This window comes from Mus caroli, unplaced genomic scaffold, assembly GCF_978045245.1.
Source record: "Mus caroli unplaced genomic scaffold, Mus_caroli_1 scaffold_4, whole genome shotgun sequence".
Classification (NCBI taxonomy): domain Eukaryota; kingdom Metazoa; phylum Chordata; class Mammalia; order Rodentia; family Muridae; genus Mus; species Mus caroli.
In genome coordinates this window covers 104897026-104918582 of record NW_028227259.1, presented here as the reverse complement: position 1 = coordinate 104918582, position 21557 = coordinate 104897026, and the positions used below count along the sequence as shown (strand labels likewise).

At 44.2% G+C, this 21557-nt stretch overlaps 1 protein-coding gene across 1 annotated transcript in view; it reads left to right on the top strand.

Annotated features, from left to right (window-relative positions):
* The window catches only part of Hpse (heparanase), a 39477-nt gene extending 20868 nt beyond the window's left edge, over positions 1-18609 (top strand). Inside the window, exons 5-12 of the mRNA XM_021162327.2 lie at positions 2643-2811; positions 4362-4409; positions 5589-5682; positions 6074-6180; positions 6951-7065; positions 9896-10014; positions 12707-12853; positions 17064-18609. Of these exons, the coding sequence (XP_021017986.1) occupies positions 2643-2811; positions 4362-4409; positions 5589-5682; positions 6074-6180; positions 6951-7065; positions 9896-10014; positions 12707-12853; positions 17064-17223 (959 nt within the window). The 3' untranslated portion in view covers positions 17224-18609. The remainder of the gene's footprint in view (positions 1-2642; positions 2812-4361; positions 4410-5588; positions 5683-6073; positions 6181-6950; positions 7066-9895; positions 10015-12706; positions 12854-17063) is intronic.
* The last annotated feature ends 2948 nt before the right edge of the window (positions 18610-21557 follow it).

The window sequence follows — 21557 nt, the reverse complement described above, 5'->3', positions numbered from 1 at the left end:
GCTGGCCTCAAACTCAGAAATCCACCTGCCTCTGCCTCCCGAGTGCTGGGATTAAAGGCGTGCGCCACCACGCCTGGCTTCTACCTCATTTTTTGAGGCAATGTCTTTTACTGAATTTAGAACTCAATGATTAGCTAGATTCTTTTTGGCCACCGAGTCCTGGGATCCCTGTCTCTGCTGCCCAGCCATTGCTGGGTTATAGGCATACTGCTGTGCCAAGCATTTCGTGTGGGTCCTGAGAAGATGAACTCAGGCCTTCTTGCTTTCTACAGCAAGCACTTTGTTAACTGAGCCATTACCCTACCCTAAATGCTGGTGGTGTTGGCTACATCTTTCTCTCTCTCTCTTTCTTTCTTTCTCTCTTTCCTTCCTTCTTTCTTTCTCTCTTTCTTTTTCTTCCTTCCTTCCTTTTTCAAATGTGTATTATTATTATTATTATTATTATTACTATGTATTTATTATTACATATGTGGTAGGGGAAGGTCACATGCCACAGCACACACATGAATAGGTCAGAGGACAGTTTTGTGAAGTTGGTTCTGTCCTTCCAGCTCCACATGTGTTCTATCATGTTCCTTTGTGATAAGAAAAACTACAGGAACTATCAGCTCCCGGCTTCCCCCCAGATTCCCATGAGCCTTGCAGTCTTTTAAACCTCTTGTGCTTAGCACACTGGATTTGACGAAACTCTCTCTCTCTCTCTCTCTCTCTCTCTCTCTCTCTCAGTCTCTCTCTCTCTCTCTCCTTTCTGGGTTGACCACTATAAAGCACACTCTCTAAAACAATAAGCAATAGAAATTATTTCTTCTAGGCTGGAGAGATGACTCAGCAGTTAATAGCACTGGCTGCTCTTCCAGAGGTCCTGAGATAATTCCCAGCAACCACATGGTGGCTCCCAACCATCTGTAATGGGATCTGATACCTTCTTCTGGTGTGTCTGAAGACAGGGACAGTGTACTCATATACATAAAAATAATTAATTAATTAAAAAATAAAAGGAATTATTTCTTCCACAAGTTGCTTTCAGTTATTGCAACAGAAAGTAGCCACTGTACTCCCATCCACGTTCCAACTTCCCTTTTATACTGTCTTGAAGTTTCCAGCATAGATTATAGAGAGTTGTGAGCCACCAGGCAGGTCCGGACCATATGGAAGATCAGCCTGTGCTATCCACTGTTGAGCTGTCTCTCCAGTCCCAAGGAACTTACAAGTTCCAACTAACATGTTAGTCAGATTTATTAAAAAATATTTGTAGGGAAATTTTCCATACATCAATCAATAGTGCTAAATGTGAAAGGTCAAATCAAAACGTTATTTGATGAGCTCGTGCTATTAGGGCAGACACTGTCCTACACATAATAGTCTTCTCCCTGCCTACTCTTCTTTCTTGTTTTCTTCTCTCTCCCTCCCTCTCTCTGTCTCTGTCTCTGTCTCTCTCTCTCTCTCTCTCTCTGTTTCCCCGTGTGTGTGAGCATTTACATGCTAGTGTGTGTGTATTTACATGCTAGTGTGTGTGTGTTTACATGCTAGTGTGCTTATGCTCATATGCACGAACATGCAAAAGCTGGAGAACACCCTAAAGTACCTAATTCCTTGGGTGCCTTCTACCTTTTCGTGTGTGAGCAAGACATGGTCTCTCACTCACCTGGAACTCACTTTGTAGACTAGCGCTGGAGAGCGAGTCACAGAGGTCCTCTTGTCTCTGCCTCTCCAGTGCTGGGTTTACAAAGGTGCCATGGTGTCTGGCTTTTTTACATGGAGTCTGGGGGTCAAATTCAGGTCCCCCTGCTTCAAGGCTGGAGTTTTACCGCCTGTGCTATGTCCCTAACCCTCATTTTTCTATTGTTTTTTGTAAGGGAATAAATAAAAATCGGGCTACTAAGTCTCGGATGTAAGCTACTTTCCAGATGCCGGTTGATTTAGCATCTCGCTAATTAACTTGAATTTGCTTACTACGCCCTCATGCCATGATTCAAATGTTTAGGTTTTCAAGATCTCCTCTTGCCGGGAGTGGTGGCGCACGCCTTTAATCCCAGCACTTGGGAGGTAGAGGCAGGCAGATTTCTGAGTTCGAGGCCAGCCTGGTCTACCCAGTGAGATCCAGGACAGCCAAGGCTACACAGAGAAACCCTGTCTTGAAAAACAAAACAAAACAAAACAAACAAAGTTCTCCTCTTTAATAACTTTCCTTGACTTTTAAAAAAAGATTTATTTATTTATTTACTTATTTATTTATTTATTTTATGTATATGAGTGCACTATAGCTGTACAGATGGTTGTGAGCCATCATGTGGTTGCTGGAAATTGAACTCAGGACCTCTGTTCGCTTGGGCCCCACTCGCTCCAGCCCAAAGATTTATTTATTATTATATATAAGTATACTGTAGCTGTCTTCAGACACACCAGAAGAGGGAGTCAGATTTCATTATGGATGGTTATGAGCCACCATGTGGTTTCTGGGACTTGAACTCAGAACCTTTGGAAGAGCAGTCAGTGCTCTTAACTGCTGAGCCATCTCACCAGCCACTCTCCTTGACTTTTGATTCTAGGTTTTGTAGTTTGAGCAATGCTTGTTGCTGTATGTTTGTGTTTAAAGAAAGACATTCAGGTAAGAGGTGAGTGTGAGACTTGCTGTCTTTCAGAGCCCAACAGTTTCTGGAAGAAAGCTCACATTCTCATCGATGGGTTGCAGTTAGGAGAAGACTTTGTGGAGTTGCATAAACTTCTACAAAGGTCAGCTTTCCAAAATGCAAAACTCTATGGTCCTGACATTGGTCAGCCTCGAGGGAAGACAGTTAAACTGCTGAGAAGGTAGGAACTGGGAATGTACAACTTTCTCTCTCTCTTTCCTTCTCTCTTCCTTCTTTTCTTTCTTTCTTTCTTTCTTTCTTTCTTTCTTTCTTTCTTTCTTTCTCTCTCTCTCTCTTTCTTTTTGCCTTTCCTTCTTCCTATCTCTCTTCTCCTCCTCCTTTCTCCCCCTCTTCCTCTTCCCCTTCCTCTTTTCCATCTTCCTCCTCCCCTCCACTTCCTCCTTCTTTCTCTCCTCCTGCTTTCTTGGTTTTTCTTTTTTTTTTTTTTTAAAGATTTATTTATTATTATAAGTAAGTACACTGTAGCTGTCTTCAGACACACCGGAAGAGGGCGTCAGGTCTCATTACGGATGGTTGTGAGCCACCATGTGGTTGCTGGAATTTGAACTCTGGACCTTCGGAAGAGCAGTCGGGTGCTCTTACCCACTGAGCCATCTCACCAGCCCGTTTTCTTGGTTTTTCAAGACAAGGTTTCTCTGTGTAGCACCAGCTGTCCTGGAACAGGTTATGTAGACCAGGGTGGTTTAGAACTCAGAGATTTACCTCTGCCATCTAGATTCTGGGATTAAAGGTATATGCCACCACCACCTGAAGCCTTCTTACTTTTTTTTTTTTTTTTTTTTTGGTTTTTTCGAGACAGGGTTTCTCTGTATAGCCCTGGCTGTCCTGGCACTCACTTTGTAGACCAGGCTGGCCTCGAACTCAGAAATCCGCCTGCCTCTGCCTCCCGAGTGCTGGGATTAAAGGCGTGCGCCACCACGCCCGGCCCTTCTTACTTTTTTAATGCTTAAAAAAAAATGTATACTTAAAATTACCCACTGAACTGAGTTTAGATGGTCCTAATTTTGCTGACAACAGCCAACACATTGTATGAAGAGGCAGTTGAGCATGTGCCTTCAGTCAGGCTTAAGTAGGAGATTGCTGTGGGCCTTATCGATGTCCAAGAGTCTCCTCTCAGCCTGTTTGATCCGACTCTTGCTGGTCTTGACATAAACAATGAGCTGGATCGTGTTGATGAATTCTGTCTTCTCCTTGACTGACTCAGAGGTCAGGGGAAACCAGAAGAGGGCAGAGGGATCAAGCTTGTTCCTCCAGGAGATGCTATTGCTGAGGTATACAGATTGCCTCTGGAGCTGCGGGGTCTTGGGCAGTGGAAGGGGGGTGATGTGCAGCTCTTCCTTCAGTGGCCTTTGTTTTCAGTGGCCTTTGTTTTCAGTGGCCTTGGCTTTAGCTTCAGCTCTGAGCGGGAAGGGGGTTTCCTTCTTAGCTTTTGCTGCTCTCTCGGCAAGAAAGCAGATCCACTTTTCTTCCCGTGGAGAAGCCCCAGTAGTCCACACACTAGAAAACAGTTTGCTGCTTAATTATATGGGTTATCAAAAGAGGAACCATTGGCTTAAAATTCCAAGGATTCTGGAGCAAATGTCAAATAGGATTAGGATGTTTGTGTTGCCTGAGGCTCACGGCATAATCAGCCATCTTCAGGGAAAAAGCTGTTCTGAAGCACGCGTTTGTTTGAGGGGATGTGACCTCACCACGGAACGTTTCTTCTAGTTTCCTGAAGGCTGGCGGAGAAGTGATCGACTCTCTTACATGGCATCAGTAAGTACTCACATTACAATATCCCGTTATTAACGTCAGTTTGTTTAATGCCCCCCCCACTCCACCCCCATGCCTCAGTGATGTAATTATAGTTACATTACAACTGGGCTGGAGAGCTGGCTCAGCAGTTAGGAGCACCACTTGCTGTTCTTACAGAGGACTTGGGTTTGGGTCCTGGCTCACAACTGTCTGTGACTCCATTTCCAGGAGATCACTTTTCTGGCCTATAAGGACACTACACACACGTGTGCATATAACTCATACAGGCACACATTTACACACACACAAATATAAGTTGGGTGTGGTGTGCACATCTTTAATCTTTGCACTCAGGAGATCTCTGTGAGTTCAAGCCCAGCCTGGTCTACATATTGAGTTCCAGGCCAACCAAGACTACAGGGTGAGAGACTGTGTCTCTAAATAAACAAACAATTAGCGTCTCTCTCTCTCTCTCCTTTTAAATAAGGATTCTTTTTCTGATGTTGGTTTGGTTTCTTGTTTTGATTTTTTGAGATAAAGACTCTGTGCAGTCCCCCCTCCTTTCCTTTTGGTTTTTTGAGACAAGATTTCTCTGTGTAGCCCTGGCTGGCCTGGAACTCACTCTGTAGCCCAGGCTGGCCTCAGACTCAGAAATCCACCTGCCTCTGCCTCCCAAGTGCTGGGATTAAAGGCGTGTGCCACCACCTCCTGACAAAAGAATAAGAGTTCTTACTGCTGAAAAGGTAATTCCAGTTATATTTATTGTTGTTTTTGCCTGACTGCTGATTGACTTTTAAAAGTTCAAGTAATAAATAGGCAGCATTTTGAATGTCATTATGCAAAAAAAAATTAATAAAACAAATGTAATGTTTTAAATAATGTGGTAGTTCTTAAAAAGCTCGAGGTACATGGCCAACTGAGCCATGAGCTACAGAAGCAGGTAAAACCAGTTGCTTGGCAAAGAATGAATAATCTGAGAACCTGTATTCTGCCTGTCTCTTCTTAAGGGGAAGAGATGATATGATATATAGTTATTTGGATAAAGTAGACCCTTCCCCATGTTAGTTCCTCTCTGGAAGAATTTCTGCCTTTTTCAAAAATAATAACGCTGAGAAAGGGTATGAAGAAGAAAGAACAAGGTTCACAACTGACGTAACAGCAGGAAGTAACGCGTCATTTTTTTTTTTCTGAATAATTTAGCTATTACTTGAATGGACGTGTTGCCACCAAAGAAGATTTTCTGAGCTCTGATGTACTGGACACTTTTATTCTATCTGTGCAAAAAATCCTGAAGGTAATAGTCTATCTGAATTGTTCATGCCACACCAGTCTCTATGACACGGTCTAAGGATGTCTATGGATATTAGAAAAATATTAACATATTTTTCCTACTTTTAAAGAGTAAGCACTATGTCTCCTTCCCCGGTTTCCTCCTAAGCATTAGATCTTATCAGTTGTGATGATTAGAAATTGAAATACTTCTAACGGCCTATCAGTGGAGTTAACTATTATAGACCATATTTATTCGTCCTCCTTCTAGTAGGCCCATAAAAGAGAATGATAAAGACCTGGGTGGTTGCCGATGTAACTAAGAGGACAGATGAGCCTGCAGATGTAACGCTCTGTGCGATGTTCACGATCAGCACTGAGGTGGCTGACCTGTTTGCAACGACCTCGTTCCTCAGGTCACTAAAGAGATCACACCTGGCAAGAAGGTCTGGTTGGGAGAGACGAGCTCTGCGTACGGCGGCGGCGCGCCCTTGCTGTCCAACACCTTTGCAGCTGGCTTTATGTGAGTGAGACTGTGCAGCCTTTCGGGCTCAGGGCCCGGCTCTTCTGCATCTGCCAATGGCAGCCAAACCCGTATCAAGTACAGTCTCTGAGGGAGAGCCCTAAAACTGTGTGGCAAGGACTTAGAAAAAAAAGTGGTTTTCCGGGCTGGAGAGATGGCTCAATGGTTAGGAATGCTGGCTGCACATACAGGCCTGGGGTTCGAGTCCCAGCACCCACGTGGTAACTCCAGTTTTAGGAGATTCAGTGCCCTCTTACAGTCTCCTCGAGCACCAGGTATGCACACGGTGCACGGACATGCATGCAGGCAAGAACACTCATGCACCTTTATCTAAAGCTTGCTAAACCTTGTTGGACATCTTTATTTAGTGTCCCTAGCCATCCGCAGAGGGTGTGGGGGAGATGATCCTTAGCAGTTTGGTCTTGGTTCTGTTTGACGTCACTGTTGACGACTGTCCCTCCCCCCACCCCAAACCACTGGATAAGGAGCGGTCTGTGGGATAGGAGAATTTAATTCTGCTCTGTAGAAGATGTCTTGACCTAGAGGAAACAACTGCAGCCTATGAACGACATTCTAAGCAGAGCGCATTACCGTTTGGGAGGGTGTGGGCATCCAGCCGCCGCCGTCTCATTGGATCGACTCATTGGCAACTAATGACTGCTTATGGTTTCCTGCGAATTCCTCCCACCTAGACGAACGAATCTACATGTAATTCGAATGGAATGACTTTGTTTTCCAATCTAAAGAGAGCTCTTGTCACTCTGTCCCAGGTGGCTGGATAAATTGGGCCTGTCAGCCCGGATGGGCATAGAAGTCGTGATGAGGCAGGTGTTCTTCGGAGCAGGCAACTACCACTTAGTGGATGAAAACTTTGAGCCTTTACCTGTAAGTGACCTCACTCTCCTGCGTCTGTGAGTAGAGCAAAGTCTGCCCTGGACCCTGGACTAACCTCCTGGGAATAGTCTGTGCCCTCAGTAAAGGGTCATGTGTGGTAGCAGGACCCTTTTGGATTTTTTTCTTTTCTTTTTTCTTTTTTTGTGATTCAAGAATAGAAATTAAGAATCAGGAATTATTTTAAAAATATTGTCCCCCCAAAAAGCAAAAAAGCTGGGTGGTGATAATCCCAGCCCTCAGGAGGCAGAGGCAGGGGGATCTCTGTGAGTTCAAGGCCAACCTGGTCTACAGAGTGAATTCCAGGACAGTCAGGGCTACACCTGTCTTGAAAAACAAAACAAAAACAAAAACAAAAAAATCTACTTGGAGTATGGTGCGCATTTTATTTAAAATTTTGAACGAATGTTTTGCATTTTTAGCAGGTCAAAGCTAAAATTGCTATTCTAGGCCTAGAGGACAGCTCAGTGTGGGGAGGTACTTATTGCAAATTTTGATTTTTTTTTTTTTTTTTTTTTTTTTTTTTTTTGAGATGAGAATTCTCTATTATATAGCTCAGGCTGGCCTGGAACTTACTGTGTACCTCAGGCTAGTCATGGTCTCACAGAGATCCCTCTTCCTCTGCCTCCCAAGAGCTGGGGTTAAAGGCACGCACCACCACACTTGGCCCCTTCATTGCACTTTGAATCCTCAGAGACTATGATAAGCCTGGTGCAGCAGCGTCCTCTGTGATCCCAGAGCTCGTGTGAGGAGAAGGGACATGGACTTAGAAGTCCTGGAAGTTTTGAGGCAAGATATTATGGTGTACCTAGCAACAAGCAGAGAGATCAACGAGGAAGGTTATTCACACTGACTTAGATACAATCTATGTATGGGGAACAACCTGTGCCTGCACTCACATACATATATACCAAACACACACACACACTCACACACACACACTCACACACACACACACACACACTCACACACACACTCACACACTCACACACACACACACACACTCACACACACACTCACACACACACACACACACTCACACACACTCACACACACACTCACACACACACACTCACACACACTCACACACACACTCACACACACACACTCACACACACACACTCACACACACTCACACACACTCACACACACACTCACACACACTCACACACACTCACACACACACACTCACACACACTCACACACACACACACACACACACACGCACGCGCGGGGGTGGGGGGTGAGTAGGAAATGCTATCCTAGTTACTAGCAAAGATTCAGAACTTTTTATGATATCCAGGTGTGTGACTCCTGCCACTAATCCCACTTGAGAGGCTGAGGCAGGAGAATCACCATAAGTTCAAAGCCATCCAGGTTACACAGTGTGTTTCAAGCCAGCCTGGGCAACAGGGTAACCTTGTGTCTCAACAACAGCAGACAACAAATTATGTTATTAAGTCATGAAGTTTTTTCTAACTTTACAACAGACTAGGGCTACGTATTTGTTTTTAAAACACCATCCTAATAATTAACTATTTTTCCCCTAATCTTCAAGATTTGAGACAGGTATGGTGGTACATGCCTTTAATAGCAGCTGGCAGCAGTCAGCCTCGTCTACATAGTGAGCTCTAATCCAGTAAAGAGCTACATAGTGAAACCCTGTCTTATAAAAAAATTATAAGTGTATGTATGTACATATATAATAATTTTCAAGATACTATGAATAAAATTTTATTTTTACCTATCTTATACTATATTTGATGCTAGATGAGGAAATTTAGCTTTTATCCAACATTCTACCTTATGTATGTGTGAGTTCTGTGAGCGAGTGTGTTATGACTGTGATTGAGTGTGTGTGTGTGTATCTGAAACTTAAGGCAGGATAACCATTGCCCTAAGAAGCATGGCATTACCCTTCTTACTCTGTATCAATGGAAGCCAAATGTGGGTGCACACCTGCCATCCCTGTTATCCAGTAGAAGTAGAAAATCAGACATTCAGGGCCAGCCTCAGCAACATAGTGAATTTGAAACCAGCCCAAGTTACATGATCCTATCTTTCAAAAACAGAAAATAAATAATTAAACATGTAAAATGACACTTGAAGATTTGTTTCCTAAGGATATTTTAATGGTACAGTTTTTTTTTTAAACAAATAACTATTTTTTTTAAAGATTTATTTATTTATTATATATAAGTACACTGTAGCTGTCTTCAGACACTCCAGAAGAGGGAGCCAGATCTCGTTGTGGATGGTTGTGAGCCACCATGTGGTTGCTGGGATTTGAACTCTGGACCTTCGGAAGAGCAGTCAGGTGCTCTTACCCACTGAGCCATCTCACCAGCCCGGTACAGTTTTTAAAAATGTTTTAAAATTTTTATTTTATATGTCTGGGTGTTTTGCTTACATTTATGTGTGTGCCCATGTGATCATACCCAGTGATCTCAGAGGCCAGGAGAAGGCATTGCTTCCTCGGACAACTGGAGTTACAAACAGTTCTGAGCCACTGTGTAGGTTCTACAGTCTGAACCCTAGTCCTTCCGAACAGCAGACTCTTAACTGCTGAGTCATCTCTCCAGCCCTTCTAAGAATGATTCTTCAGAGAGTGATTTGAATATATTTAGCCAATATTTCAATTTCCTTGTTGAAAATAGTATGATAGTTGATTTATTCTTGTCAGAACTTATCCCATTCACTGTGGTCATGAAAATCCCTGGGGTAATTGTCACACTGGTATACGATAGCTGTGTAGTTGGCTTGTTAAGACACAAATGAGAAAATAACCAGAGACCTGTTTTCGGTTCCTCCCCCAATGAACTAGGATTACTGGCTCTCTCTTCTGTTCAAGAAACTGGTAGGTCCCAGGGTGTTACTGTCAAGAGTGAAAGGCCCAGACAGGAGCAAACTCCGAGTGTATCTCCACTGCACTAACGTCTATCAGTGAGTATGGAACACATCTTTCTCCCAACAGCAGTCTGTATTGGGGAGTGTACTGGCTAGTTTTGTGTCAACTTGACACAGCTGGAGTTATCACAGAGAAAGGAGTTTCAGTTGAGGAAATGCCTCCATGAGATCCTACTGTAAGGCATTTTCTCAATTAGTGATCAAGGGTGGGAGGGCCCATTGTGTGTGGGACCATCTCTGGGCTGGTAGTCTTGGTTCTATAAGAGAGCAGGCTGAGCAAGCCAGGGGAAGCAAACCAGTAAAGAACATCCCTCCATAGCCTCTGCATAAGCTCCTGCTTTCTGACCTGCTTAAGTTCCAGTCCTGACTTCCTTGGTGATGAACAGCAGCATGGAAGTGTAAGCTGAATAAACCCTTTCCTCCCCAACTGCTTCTTGGTCATGATGTCTGTGCAGGAATAGAAACCCTGACTAAGACAGGGAGGCACGTAACTTCCTTCTGGATTGGGGAGGTGCGTAGCTTTCCCATCCAGCACTCCGGTTGCCCCCTAGCTCTGTGATTGTTGGGACCTGTATCGTTTTTCTTTATCCCTTCCTGTTTGTCTTCATGATAGCAGGATCTAAATTCAAAAAATTGCTAGCAGGGCTGGAGAGAGGGCTCCATGGGGTATGTGCTCCATGGAAGCATGGGGACCTGCGTTAAGATCCAGCATCCGTGTAGAAAAAGCTGGATGTGGCAATGTAGGCCTGTACTCACAGCACATTTGCATAAGTGCGCATGAAAGCATGCACACACAAACACACATACACATACACGCAAATTGCTTAAATGGGGGCTGAAGAGATGGCTCAGCAGTTAAGAGTACCAGCTGAGGACCCAGGTTCAATTTCCAGCATCAGCACCCACATAAGCAATTTAAACTGTTTGTAACTCTGGTTTTAAGGCACGAAACACTCTGGTTTCAGCAGGCACCAGGCACACATGCAGTGTACAATTATGCAGGCAGACCACTCATACACATAAATAAGTTTTTAAAAATAATAAAACAAGCCAGGCAGTGGTGCCACACACTTTTAATCCCAACACTTGGAAAGCAGGAACAGGCGGGTCCTTAATTTTCTTCAGCCTGGTGTACTGAGCTAATTCCTGGCAGCCAGGGCTCAGAGAAACTTTGTCTCAAAAAACCAAAATAGATAAATAAGATTTTTTTAAAAATTGCTTAAATAAGCATTTCCAACCTAGCAAAGATTCACAATTAAAAAGGATTCTAATTGTTACAACCTATAGTGAAAATATCCTGAAATTTTCAGGAATGAACACAAAATATCACCACACTCAGATGAACTTGAGGGACTATGAGGCTCAATCTGTCATGGCTGATGGGCTAACACTAGCCCCAAAGCACTTAACAGTTTCCATTTCTGGTGACAGGGGGAGGGAGCTGTCTGACTAGGAAAGTTGGTGGTAAGAAGTAAGGAATGGTTGAAATGCATGAATTCTGGAAAAGTCGACTGACTTCGTTTTTGTTTTGTTTTGTTTGGAATGGAGTCTTACTAGATAGTCTTGACTGGCCTGGAATCTGCTCTGTAAACCAGGCCTGCCTCTGCCTCCCACCCGCTCTGAGGAAAGGCATAGACCACCATGCTTTGCCTTTGTTTGTTTAATTATTTCTTATTTTATGTGATAATTATATTTTGTGTGTTCTTTTACATGTATGGGCATGTTCACATGTGGGGTGCACATGTGTATTCCCAGGTGTGCATATACATACGTGTGTGCATGTAGAAGCCAGCATTCTCAGGGGTCCTTCCTTGGAAGCCTTTTGTTAGAGGAACCCTCACAGGCTTGGAACTTTGCCAAGTTTGTTAGGCTAGCGGGCCAGCAAGCGGGAGGGGGTCACGGCACGTCTCTACCTCCCTTCCCACCATCACTAGAATAACAGTTTATCCATTTCCCCAGCTCTGTCTCAGTCTTATTGTTTATTTATTTATTTCATGTATGAGTACACTGTAGCTGTCTTCAGACACACCAGAAGAGGGCATCAGATCCCATTACAGATGGTTGTGAGCCACCATGTGGTTGCTGGGAATTGAGCTCAGGACCTCTGGAAGAGCAGTCAGTGCTCTTAACCTCTGACTGAGCCTTCTCCCCAGCCCTCAGTCTTATTATTTTTATTTTATATGCATGATGTCTGCCTACATGTGTTTGTGTACCGTTGCGTGTGTGTGCCTGATGCCCGGGGAAGCCAGAGGAGAGCATCAGCTCTAAAACTAGAGTTACGACAGTTGTGGACTGTCACGTTGGAGACTGAATCCTGGTCCTCTAGAGGAACAGCAGGTGCTCTAACCAGACTCCTGTTCAGTCTTTTTATAAGACTGGGAATAGCTCTTGTTTATACAGTTTATAATGAATTCACATGACTAGATCTTATTATTATTAATCCTTCCTATATATATAAAATATATGGCCTGGCTATGGGCTTCTGGAGCTCCGTGTAACAAAGGAGCAAAGTGTTCTCTCTTGGGAGGTGCTGGTGTGGAGAGCTGTACCTTTCTTGTTTCCTGAATAAGGCCACATGACCAATCTAACGTCATCCTAGGAAAGGATGCTGATAGGTCCCACCCCCTTTGTGAATAGGGCCCGCGGTGTGTCTGATCGCATGCATGTTCAAGTTCTCCATCAAATATATCAGACAAATATGTGACTGAGTTAACCTGTTTGCATTTAGCCCACGATATCAGGAAGGAGATCTAACTCTGTATGTCCTGAACCTCCATAATGTCACCAAGCACTTGAAGGTACCGCCTCCGTTGTTCAGGAAACCAGTGGATACGTACCTTCTGAAGCCTTCGGGGCCGGATGGATTACTTTCCAAGTGAGTAAAGTTGCAAACTTTATGTAAGTTTATTGGTATTTATTACAATGGAGACGGGTTTTTCATGGAGGGGGAGAAAAGGGTAAGCAATGCATTCTAAGGATTTTTTTATTTCAGGAATTCCATATATGAATACTTATGTTTACGTAAGTGTAACTCCAGTGTAGAAGGATATAGACACAAACTAATAGTCAGCCTGGAAGAATATCTGCAATCCCAAATATCTTCACATATCAAGATCCATTCAGTATATTTAGTTTTTTTTTTAATATTTTTTTATTTTTTAAAAACAACTCTTAAATATATTTGAATCATATCCTTCTTTTCTCAAGTCCTCCCAGATCCCCTTCCCCTCCCTACCCGCTCAGCTTTAAGTTCTTTCTCAAAACAAAACAAAAACAAAACAAAACCAAAACTCAATACAACTACAAAACCCCCAAGACCGAGAAAACAAAATGGAGCAATACCCAGAAGTGGTGTTTGTTGTCTCCCACCTGGGGAGGCTGGGTGTGCCTCTCTATTGGAGAAAACTGTTCAGTTGTTAACCTTTACCCTAGTGGCTAGGCATTCATTCATTCATTCATTCATTCATTCATTCATTTTTGAAAATACAACAAAATAAAATATAAGACAGAAACTATCACATCAAAGTTAGAGAAGACAAACCAATAGAAGGAAAAGAGCCCAAAAGGAAGCAGATGAATCAGAGACCCTCTCACACTCGGGAGCCCCGGGAACCACATTCTATAGCGCAGAGGACCCGGTGCAGACCTGTGCAGGCCCTGTGCATGCGTCTTCAGTCTCTGTGAGTTCATATGGGCTTTGCTCACGTTGGTTGTTCAAGGATGGTGTCCTCCATCCCCTCTGACGCTCACAGTCTTTCTGCAGAGTTCCCTGAGGGAAGGGATCTGGTGCATACCTCCTCCTTAGGGCTGAGTGTTCCCAGGGCTCTCACTCCTGCACAACTGTCTGGCTGTGGGTCTCTGTATGTGCTCCCATCTGCTGCAGGAGGAAGTTTCTCTGACGATGGCAGAACATGACACTGATCTATAAATGTAGTAGAATATCCTCGAGTTGTTTGATTCCTACATTTTTGTTTGTTTATTTAAGACCAGTATTATTTGGCTTTACCCTAGGTCCCTGGAGTAATCTAGTCTTAGGTTCTTGATCACCAGTGTAGTGTCAGGTATGGGTTCTATCTCACGGAGTGGGCCTTAAGTCAGATCAGTTATTGGCTGGTCACTCCCATGGGCTTTGTGCCACCATTGCTTTAAGGTATCTTGTAGGCAGCACACCCTTGTAGGTAAAGGGCTTGTGGCTGGTTGATGTTTATCGTGTGCAAAATACCTTCCAAATTTAGATTATTTGTTCTGAAAAGAAACTCCTCTTGGTGATGGATAGCCACAGAGGCTGAACCACATGTCTGATCTAGTAAGGGCATGTGGGCGGAACAAAACACACACACAGGGCTGGATAGGGTTCTTCTGTAGCAGTGAAGTAATTCATTCTCTCTTTCTCCCTCTCCCTCTCCCTCTCCCTCTCCCTCTCCCTCTCCCTCTCCCTCTCCCTCTCCCTCTCCCTCTCCCTCTCCCTCTCCCTCTCCCTCTCCCTCTCCCTCTCCCTCTCCCTCTCCCCCTCTCAACTGCTAAGGGAAAAAATGGCCATAAATGTGCTTCTAGATAAATCACTTGAATTGTTCCTTTTTTTTTTTTTTTTTTTTTTTACTGCTCCGGCCCTGCTCACTCGGGCCTACAGATGGTTGAGAGCCACCATGTGGTTGCTGGGATTTGAACTCATGACCTCCGGAAGAGCAGTCAGTGCTCTTAACTGCTGAGCCATCTCACCAGCCCACTTGAGTTGTTTCTAACTACATGTTGTATGTGCATTCCTGAGTGCAGGGGTCAGAATAGCATATGCAGGTCAGCTCTGTGCTCCCACCTTGTGGCTCTGGGAAATCAGATCCAGGCTGGTAGGCTGGGCAACAAGTGCCTGGGGTCCTCTGCTCTGCCAAACCTGTTGATGACTAATTCCCTGAACCTGCATCTCACCTGCAGCTTAGCAGACTTTTCTCCTCATCCTCCCGTTTCTGTCTTCAAAACCCACAAGAAGTCACTTTCCTCAGAGAAACCCCATCCTCAGTGCTGACCAGCTTAAACACACATCCTTAGAGCACACTTGTGAGTGTAGCTGATTAAACGCCGCAGCCTGAGCAGAGGGGACCTTGCTGCCTTCCTGTCTTACACAGTAATCAGATTTGCCTTCAAACTGAGAGACAGGAGCACTAAAATCAACCCTCAGACTTTGGTAGGCATTGTCTAATGGGCCTTCAATTCATGCTGAGCGATCTTACTATCACCACTTAGAGATACTTTTCAAGACCTATATTTGCTTGTGGTTTCCTGAAGCTGGTCATATTTCCTCCCTGTCCTCATCTAAGACTCAATGTGATACGTAAGTGTAAAAGCAAAGCCAAGGCCTGCGAACCTCACTGTAGATTTGGAAGCCCCTGGCACCATCGTGGCATGTTGTTCATAGGTCCTGAGTTGTGGGACTCAGAGTTGAGCATCTAACAAAGGTTAACAAAGATGGAAGCTTATTTCTACCCACGGATCCTAGTAAGAACGGGAGGTGTAGCAGGACACGGTGATGCACACCTTTGATCTCTGTGAGTTCAAAGCCAGTCTTGTCTACAAAATGAGAGGCCAGCCAGAGCTACTTAGTAAGATCCAGTCTTAGACAAGAGATGAAAAGGCTTTAAAAGCAAACAATACAAGCCAGGCATGATAGTGCAGACCTATAATCCCAGCACCTGAGAGGCAGAGCCAGGAGAAGGTTAACCCACAGGTTAGGAGCCAGCCTAGGCTACATAGTGATTTCCAGGTCAGCTAGGGCTACAGAGAGAGAGAGAGAGAGAGAGAGAGAGAGAGAGAGAGAGAGAGAGAGAGAGAGAGAGAGAAAGAGAAAGAGAAAGAGAAAGAGAAAGAGAAAGAGAAAGAGAAAGAGAAAGAGAAAGAGAAAGAGAAAGAGAAAGAGAAAGAGAAAGAGAAAGAGAAAGAGAAAGAGAAAGAGAAAGAGAAAGAGAGATTGGCCCAGGATACATGGATTAAGTAAATGCACTAATGGACTCTTAGAATTCTGTGTGTCTGCTAAACCGATGTGGTGGGTGAGCGCTGAAAGATGAGAATGAACATTAAGCCAGGCGGTGGTGGCGCACGCCTTTAATCCCAGCACTTGGGAGGCAGAGGCAGGAGGATTTCTGAGTTTGAGGCCAGCCTGGTCTACAAAGTGAGTTCCAGGACAGCCAGGGCTATACAGAGAAACCCTATCTCAAAAAACAAACAAACAAACAAACAAACAAACAAACAGAATAAACATTAGCTTTTAGTAAATTGAAAACAAGTTTTAGAAAATATACACAGCATACCTGTCTTTGTTTAAATAAAATGCATTCATATGCATAGAAAGACGAAATACATATGTCAAGATGTTACAAGGAGGATTCGGTAATAGACTACTTCTGTTCGGTTTAGTTTTGTTTAGGGGTTGTTGCGATGGGGTCTCCTGTAGCCTTGAATATGCTGTGTATTCAGAGCTGACTTTGAACTCCTGACCCCACTCCCTGAGAGCAAGGATCACAGGTCTGACCGGGTTCGCTCATCTGTGTGCAAAGCAGTGATATATAAGATGTTCACACCGCTTATTGTGTACAGGCATCCTGACGGGTGTTATACATGTGTCATGTGCATTCCATATACAATATAAAAATAACTCAGCTTGTCAGTTTTTAGCAATAACAAAAAAATTAAAAAAAAAAGAAGACCATGATAATGACATCCCTGAGTACAGTGGAGGTAGGAAGACTGCTAGGAGTCTGAGGCTAGCCTGGGTTACATAGTAGATTCCAGCCTGAGATACGGTGTGTGATGCTCTTTCAGAAACCAGGGTAAAATAGGCAGCCGATCTGTGCATGTTTCTGTAAAAGGCCACATATACTCTGCTAGTCCACCCATGTTCTCTCCCACTCCAGTTTTAAGTGTGTCTCAGTCAAACACCCAAGCTCACCTCACAAATTGTATAATTCAAGCTGCCACAATGCCCCACCCCACCCCCACCCCTGCCCTTGATGACCTAGAATGATTCCACAGGTTTTGTAGGGGCCACGGTGCATGCGCAAACCTGCCTAACACAAGCATGTCTTTCCTTCCTGTAGATCTGTCCAACTGAACGGTCGAATTCTGAAGATGGTGGATGAGCAGACCCTGCCAGCTTTGACAGAAAAACCTCTCCCCGCCGGAAGTGCACTAAGCCTGCCTGCCTTTTCCTATGGTTTTTTCGTCATAAGAAATGCCAAAATCGCTGCTTGTATATGAAAATAAAAGGCATATGGTACCCCTGAGACAAAAGCCGAGGGGGTGTTATTCCTAAAACAAAACCCTAGTTTCGGAGGCCACCTCCTTGCTGAGCTCCAGAGCTTCGGGAGGGTGGGGCACACTTCAGTATTACATCCAGTGTGGTGTTCTCCTCTAAGTAGAATACTGCAGATGGTGACAGTTAATGGCACTGTGTGGCAAATGACTCTTAGCCCTTTGCATGCACTATTTTAGGGGTTGTTTAAAAATGTACAGGAATGCCTCCAATATGACCAAAAGGCAAATAAGTGGAGGATATGCCTGATTTTTTTTTAAAAAAGGCTTTGTTTGTTTTTATTTTATTGTTATTTTGGTAAGAAGATTGTCAAATACGACCTTCAGAAGCCTCTCTCTAGCTCCAGTGGGGGAAGGCTCATTGCAGTAACACCACATGGCTGTAAAAAAGGCACCTGCTCACACTCTGAGAGGAACTAAAACAGAGAAACAGACCCTGTGCCTCTTCTCTTCCTTCTTCACAAGTCTGGGAAAGGACAGATGGCTGGGTGGAGTAGTCTTAAAGATGAATAAAAGACCAGTCACAGCCAAGAGGGAAGGGATGCCTATGGTTTGGAAATGACTGTAAAGGAGCCGGTTGGCTGATTGGGAGACGTTTCTGGAAACACCTGACGTCATCACCCTTGATTAGTGTTTACTTTTTCTACACCAATAGCTGTTGCTTTGCTTGGAAAGCTTTGGCCTGTGAGTAGCAGAAGCGTCTAAATGAGGACGTTTATAACCCTACATACGGAGTTGTTGAAGTGAGGTACGGTTGGACAGCTGAGCACATCAGCAGGGGCCCATCTTCTTTCTCCCTCTCTGTCCTGATGTCTGTAGTGCTGGCTCCCTTCTTGGCCTGGGCACGTGATGGCTACAACTGGTATATTGATTCATTGAGATCCAGCAGCAATCAGAGGAAGATGAGTGCTTTCTTCACAGACCTGAAGAGCTCTTTCTTGGAAGTTATCTTAGCAAGCCTTTCCTCAAGTGTCCTCAAGTCTTACCGGCAAGGAATACGTCTGTGGTCATTTCTCGTCACCATCCACGAGTAGCAATGCCTACAACTGTCTTCAAGCAATACTCCCTGGGGCAGAGAGGTTTAGTGGAGTCCACAGCACTGGACACTTGCTTTGGATTAAGTAACAAAATGTAATTCTCCCCCCCCCACCCCAGGATTTTAATCCTAAGGATTACAGTTCTGTATGTTTGCCTGCTATGAATGTTATGTCCACTGAATTTAGTACATTGATGAAGCTAGAACCTAAAGTTTGTATGCTTCAATACTCTCAATTTTTATGCAAGTAAGTTTTATATTTCCACATTTGAAATAAACTAATTTTATAGCCTCAATTTGCATGGTCATTCTTCTAATAAATCTAAAGCTTACAGGATCTTACATTTGAAAGTCTGGTTTCGACAGGTTGGAGCTTTGGCTCACTGGAAAAATGTTAGCTTAGCACAGACAAAATGCCCTGGGTTTGATCCTCATGACTGCAGAATGAATGAATGAATGAATGAATGAAGCTGCTTCTTCCTTCACCATTTTCTTGTATACCCCCTACCTGTACTTGTTTATTCTCCCCAACATTGAAGTGCTTGACTCTGCAGACTAGGAACAATCAGGCATAAACATAATTTCCTCCTTCAGTCACCAAGTCTTGGCTTACCTATTTTCCTCCTTGTCCCTCTTCTGCTAAGCCCAATGCCTAATTTTTACTTGTGTGACGATAGCAACATCTAACTTGTTCATTCATCCCGACCTTGCCTCAGACTCTTTCAAGATTGATTTCTTATTATTTTACCTGGTGGGTGGGGGCTAGGGAACATGGGCTGACATGGGCGCACATGGGTGCACCAGCCCTCACAGGGCAAGGGCAAGACCATCACATTCCCTTGGAGTTGGAGTTACAAATGATTATGAACCATGCTGGGAACTGAACTCGGGTCTTCTGCAAAAGCAGTTAAATGTCCTTAACCACTGACCCACCCATTCTCCCTGCCCTGTTGGAACTACCCAAGTGCCTTTCCATTCCTTACAGGCCGGTGAGGTTCTTCAATAACTGGCACCTGCCTTTCTTTGTCTTAACCTTAGGCACTTCGGCGGCAACTCTGTTCTCTCTGCACACACGATCCAAGCAGCACGTGCCTGTGCCTTCTTTCCTTCCCATGCACGTGCGTGTGTGTGCGTGTGTGTGTGTGAGAGAGAGAGAGAGAGTCTGTGTGCGAGTGCGCATTCCCTCTGGCTGCTCTGTCTCCTTTTTTTTTTTTTTTTTTTTTTTTTTTTGGTTTTTCGAGACAGGGTTTCTCTGTGTAGCCCTGGCTGTCCTGGAACTCACTTTGTAGACCAGGCTGGCCTCGAACTCAGAAATCTGCCTGTCTCTGCCTCCCGAGTGCTGGGATTAAAGGCATGCGCCACCACGCCCAGCTTCTGTTTCCTTTCTAGGTGACAAATGTTCATGTGTGTGTGTGTGAAGGTACATTCAGACCTTAACCTCAACACCTCTTCCAGCATCCAAGTGACTTACATTGTTCTACTCTCTCTGCAGACTCTTCCCTGACACTCACAAGCTATTTCAGCCATTTTCACCTCATGTCACTTGATGCTTGCAAGTGGACATGTCACGTGACACTTACGGGACCTTCATCAGTTTCTTATTTCCTGTGATCCGTCATACTGTCACAAATATCTTTCTAATGTCATAAAATAGCTGACAAAAAACCTAAAGAACAGGCCACCCAAGTTCCAACCCTGGAACCCACGTAATGTTTCGTGGAGAGAACCGACCCCACAAAGAACTGACCTCGAAACATGCAGGGTGTCATGTGTGCTTCCCCCAACCACACACACTAATAACAAAAATGGACTGAGGCATTTTGATTTTGAATATTCAAAGAATTTATATTTGAAACCTGAGAAGGTATTGCCTGCGTAAATTTAAGTTCCTACTTTAAAAAAAAAAAAAAGGCTAGAACTATGTTGTGGATTCTATCCAGCTTATTAATTAGAACTTCATGACTGTTAGAGTCAGAATGTTACAGATCCAGAACCAAAATTACCTTTGACATTGTCTTCATCAGGTTTCTATTCCTGCACAGACACCATGACCAAGCAGCAAGGGCTTATTCAGCTTACACTTCCACACTGCTGTTCATCACCAAAGGAAGTCAGGACTGGAACTCAAGCAGGTCAGGAAGCAGGAGCTGATGCAGAGGCCATGGAGGGATGTTCCTTACTGGCTTGCTTCCCCTGGCTTGCTCAGCTTACTCTCTTATAGAACCCAGGACCACCAGCCCAGGGATGGCACCACCCACAATGAGCCCTCCCACCCTTGATCACTAATTAAGAAAATGCCTTACAGCCGGATCTCATGGAGGCATTTCCTCAAGCGAGGCTCCTTTCTCTGTGATAACTCCAGCTTGTGTCAAACTGACACACAAAACCAGCCAGTACAACTATCTTTAGTTCCCTTGCTGATCAGTCACTGCTAACCTCTGTCTCTGAACTAATATCCAACCATCACATGAAACCTTTTAATGTATTCACTTAGTCTACCAAACCCCAAACTTAAACACCATAGGATTTATTCCTTCCTTTTGGTGTGTACTATTACTTCTATGTTGGAACATGTTTCTGGGGTAATCTGAAACCGTGTTCTTGAACCACAGTCACGCATGTGGCTCAGAATAAACTCATATTCCCTGTGAAGTAAGAGGTGTGGTTTTGTGTTGATGTATGTTACCTATTTTAAAATATTTGTAAATTTACTTGACTATTTTGTTAGTCGTTGCTCATTGGGTAAAGGTGCTTGCCAACGAGACTGGTCTGAGTTAAATCCCCGAGATCCACATATTTGGCTTCACATACATGTGAACACATGCACACCTAGACACTCACACACATATGTGGACTCTCATTGTTTTAAAATTATTGAGGCAGCTGGACATGGTGACACATGCCTTTCTTTAATCACAGCACTTGGGGAGGCAGAACAGGCACATCTCTGTGAGTTTGAGGTCAGTCTGGTTTACATAGACAGTAAACCAGGCCAACCAGAGCTACAAAGCCCAACCCAGCTTCAAAAAATGAAGGAAGGGAGGGAGGGAGGGAGGGAGGGAGGGAGGGAGGGAGGGAGGGAGGGAGGAAGGAAGGAAGGAAGGAAGGAAGGAAGGAAGGAAGGAAGGAGAGGGAGGAGGGAGAGGGAGAAAGAGTCAAAGTAGTTTAGAGGCATGTACAATAAGAGGCATATGCAATACAAATTGCTGGTAAGATACTTCTAATAGCCAATAGGTGTATGAGA